Source organism: Sinocyclocheilus grahami, unplaced genomic scaffold (genome assembly GCF_001515645.1).
Source record: "Sinocyclocheilus grahami isolate Dianchi unplaced genomic scaffold, SAMN03320097.WGS_v1.1 scaffold1258.1, whole genome shotgun sequence".
NCBI lineage: Eukaryota > Metazoa > Chordata > Actinopteri > Cypriniformes > Cyprinidae > Sinocyclocheilus > Sinocyclocheilus grahami.
In genome coordinates, this window is record NW_015506437.1 from 215717 (window position 1) to 218615 (window position 2899).

A 2899-nucleotide genomic window follows, 5' to 3' on the forward strand; every position below is an offset into this window, starting at 1 on the left:
AGGCCTCTCCGTCAGTCTGACGCACTTGCTCGGGAATACTCGCCGTGTCTGAGCGCCTGAGCTCCGCCGACGGTCTCCAGCTGCCGCTTTTACAGACACGCTTCGGGAAGCACAACTTTACCATGTTTTTGGTAATTACGCGCAAATACGCAGCAGATTATTTTCACTTCTTTCCCCCCTCACACACACTAGCCGTCTTTCTCTGCAGCCTTGTCTCCTTTCGTGCTCTTCCTGACTCTCTGCTTCTCTTGCAGTACGATGAGTTGGCTCATTACGGCGGCATGGACGCGGTCGGTATGTACGGGGATCCTCACGCGCCTCGGCCGCTGCCGCAGGTCCATCATCTGAACCACGGACCGCCGCTCCACGCCAGCCAGCACTACGGCACACATGCCCCCCATCCCAATGTCATGCCCACCGGCATGGGCTCAGCTGTCAACGACGTGTTAAAGAGGGATAAAGATCAGATTTACGGGTGAGTTTCATATTAATATCGGATGCGTGAACTCCTTTAGTCGGGCTTCTCTTTCCCCTAATAGTGTTTCTTCACCACAGCTTTCTGGAACTTGAAGTATTTAGTATTAGTATTTTTGTGCGGCGCTTTGAAAGCATTACTAAAGTAGACTTCTCATGATTTTTTTTAAAACGTGTTTTTACTGACTTGACTGAGAAGCTTGCAAACTTCAACCTTATGTTCAGGCTACCTAAAAATAATTTCATTAAGAGCGGCCGCGTGCTGCTTTCATTCCATTTCAGTTCAAAATCACCGCAGCTCGAGACAAAGCTACAAACCCCGATTCTGGTCGAGTGTAAAATGTTTTTGATTTATAAATCTTCTCCGAACTGTAGTGTCTGGATATTTGATATACTTTGTTTCGGGAGGGACTCTTGCTCGTGTGATTCTTCAGTTCTTCAGTCCCGAGCGCGGTTGTCTCTGCAGGCATCCTCTGTTTCCTCTGCTGGCTCTGGTCTTCGAGAAGTGTGAGCTTGTGAGCTGGACTCCCCGAGAGCCCGGGGTTGCTGGAGGAGACGTGTGCTCCTCAGACTCCTTCAACGAGGACATCGCTGTCTTCGCCAAACAGGTCCCTCACGAGCCGCGCATCTCACACCTCGAGCCTTTCATTCGTGTTTAAAGCATTAAAACAAACAAAGACAAAACATAATCGATTGCTTAAAAGCCTCCTTTACATTTAAGACCGCTAATTATATTTCTATAAATGCACTTGGATGTTGTAAGTAGCTACATTAAACGAATTTTTTTCTACTTTGACCAGATTAGTGATGATTGCAATTTTAATGCTTTTTTATTTTTATTTTGTTTATGTCATTAGCGACTGAATTGCTGCACATATTTTCTTCAAATGCTATTAACCCTCATTCTGCTGTGTTTTAGGTCCGCGCAGAAAAACCTTTATTTTCTTCGAATCCAGAACTGGATAATTTGGTAAGATCACGCTTCGGCACGGATCGTCTTCGGAATAACTGGAGTTCTCTGAAATGAGTGCGACTCATTTTTTCGAGACTTTTAGTTTAGTTTAGTGTTCTGCATGGATGTGGAGATAGTGAAGTGAACAGCAGGGGATGTGTGTGCAGTGTGAAATAAGTCTCATTATTTGCTGATATCACCAGCAACCCCTTTAACACTTCTCACAGGCCAATCAGTCCACATGCAATTTTTACATATCAAAAATAATAGCTTTTTATTTATCAAACACATTATTGAATTATTTCTTATTTTTTAATTACGTTTTTTTTTCAGTTGGAATAGGATGTTTTTTTCAATGCAACGAATATTAAAATTAAACAGCTAAATGAAGGCACACAGCTAACGACGTCCGTTTGTCTCTACAGATGATACAAGCCATACAAGTATTACGGTTTCATCTTTTGGAGTTAGAGAAGGTAATCTTTCTTTGATTTGTGTTGGTTTAATTTTAAATTAATTCGGATGGATTTACTTCTCTCATCGCCAATTTGTGAATGTTTTTTTTTTTTTTTTGGTTAATTTATTTTCTAAATTAATAATTCTGATTTTGTATGACTTATTCTTAAAAAAAGAAATATTATTTGACAAAATTACCCCTAACATAATTTGACATTAAAAACCATGTTATTTCCACGTTCCGTAAAGATAGTGGTTTAAACGGAATGTGACATAGAAATATTCTTATTTGTTACACATAAATAAATAATTTGACGGACAAGTTATAGTTTCTGCGAAACGATGATGTTCGTCTCTACATAGCGTTTATTTTTTGTCGATGAACTTGTTGCATGTGTCTGTAGAGAATAATAAGCATTGCTACAGTTTCTCTCTAACTGCGCTTCTCTCTGGAGCGGCTGCTGACAGAGCCTTTCTCTTCTCTGCTCGAAGGTGCACGAGCTCTGCGACAATTTCTGCCATCGGTACATCAGCTGCTTGAAGGGGAAAATGCCCATAGATTTAGTGATCGATGACCGGGATGGCAACTCAAAATCAGACCACGAGGACATCTCGGGATCTTCAACTAACTTAGCCGATCATGTAAGTAACCGGATGGTTTCATTGTTTCTGTCTGCGCTGGATATTAAATGCAGCATACCCTAAAATAGTAACGTGGACGATCCAAATAGCGGATAATATTTAAGATATGATGTTCTCAAATGGCTGAAAGTTTCAGGCGATTTTTTTCTGAACTTGTGCGCAAAAAACGGCGTGTTTATGGAAATATCTATTGTTTTGTTAATTTAGCGCTGGTAGATGTAGGTATTATTTTATGTTGCATATTTTAGTATGTCTTTATCTTGGGCTGTTGACAACAAATTAATATTTGAGACATGGATGTGCCTAAATGTGATGGCGTTAGAAGCTATTTTATATGCCTCAGTGTTATGTGAGCATGCACGCTATTTTTTTTTT

The 2899-nt window shown here is 40.6% G+C and overlaps 1 protein-coding gene across 3 annotated transcripts in view; it reads left to right on the forward strand.

Moving 5' to 3' along the window:
- Positions 1-12: 12 nt before the first annotated feature.
- The window catches only part of LOC107568574 (homeobox protein Meis2-like), a 63086-nt gene continuing 60199 nt past the window's right edge, over positions 13-2899 (forward strand). Inside the window, exons 1-6 of one of the 3 annotated variants that reach the window (XM_016254539.1) lie at positions 13-131; positions 255-475; positions 941-1082; positions 1394-1444; positions 1852-1902; positions 2375-2524. In XM_016254539.1, the coding sequence (XP_016110025.1) occupies positions 123-131; positions 255-475; positions 941-1082; positions 1394-1444; positions 1852-1902; positions 2375-2524 (624 nt within the window). In that variant the 5' untranslated portion in view covers positions 13-122. The remainder of the gene's footprint in view (positions 132-254; positions 476-940; positions 1083-1393; positions 1445-1851; positions 1903-2374; positions 2525-2899) is intronic. The other 2 variants (XM_016254538.1, XM_016254540.1) reach the window with 2 other exon arrangements.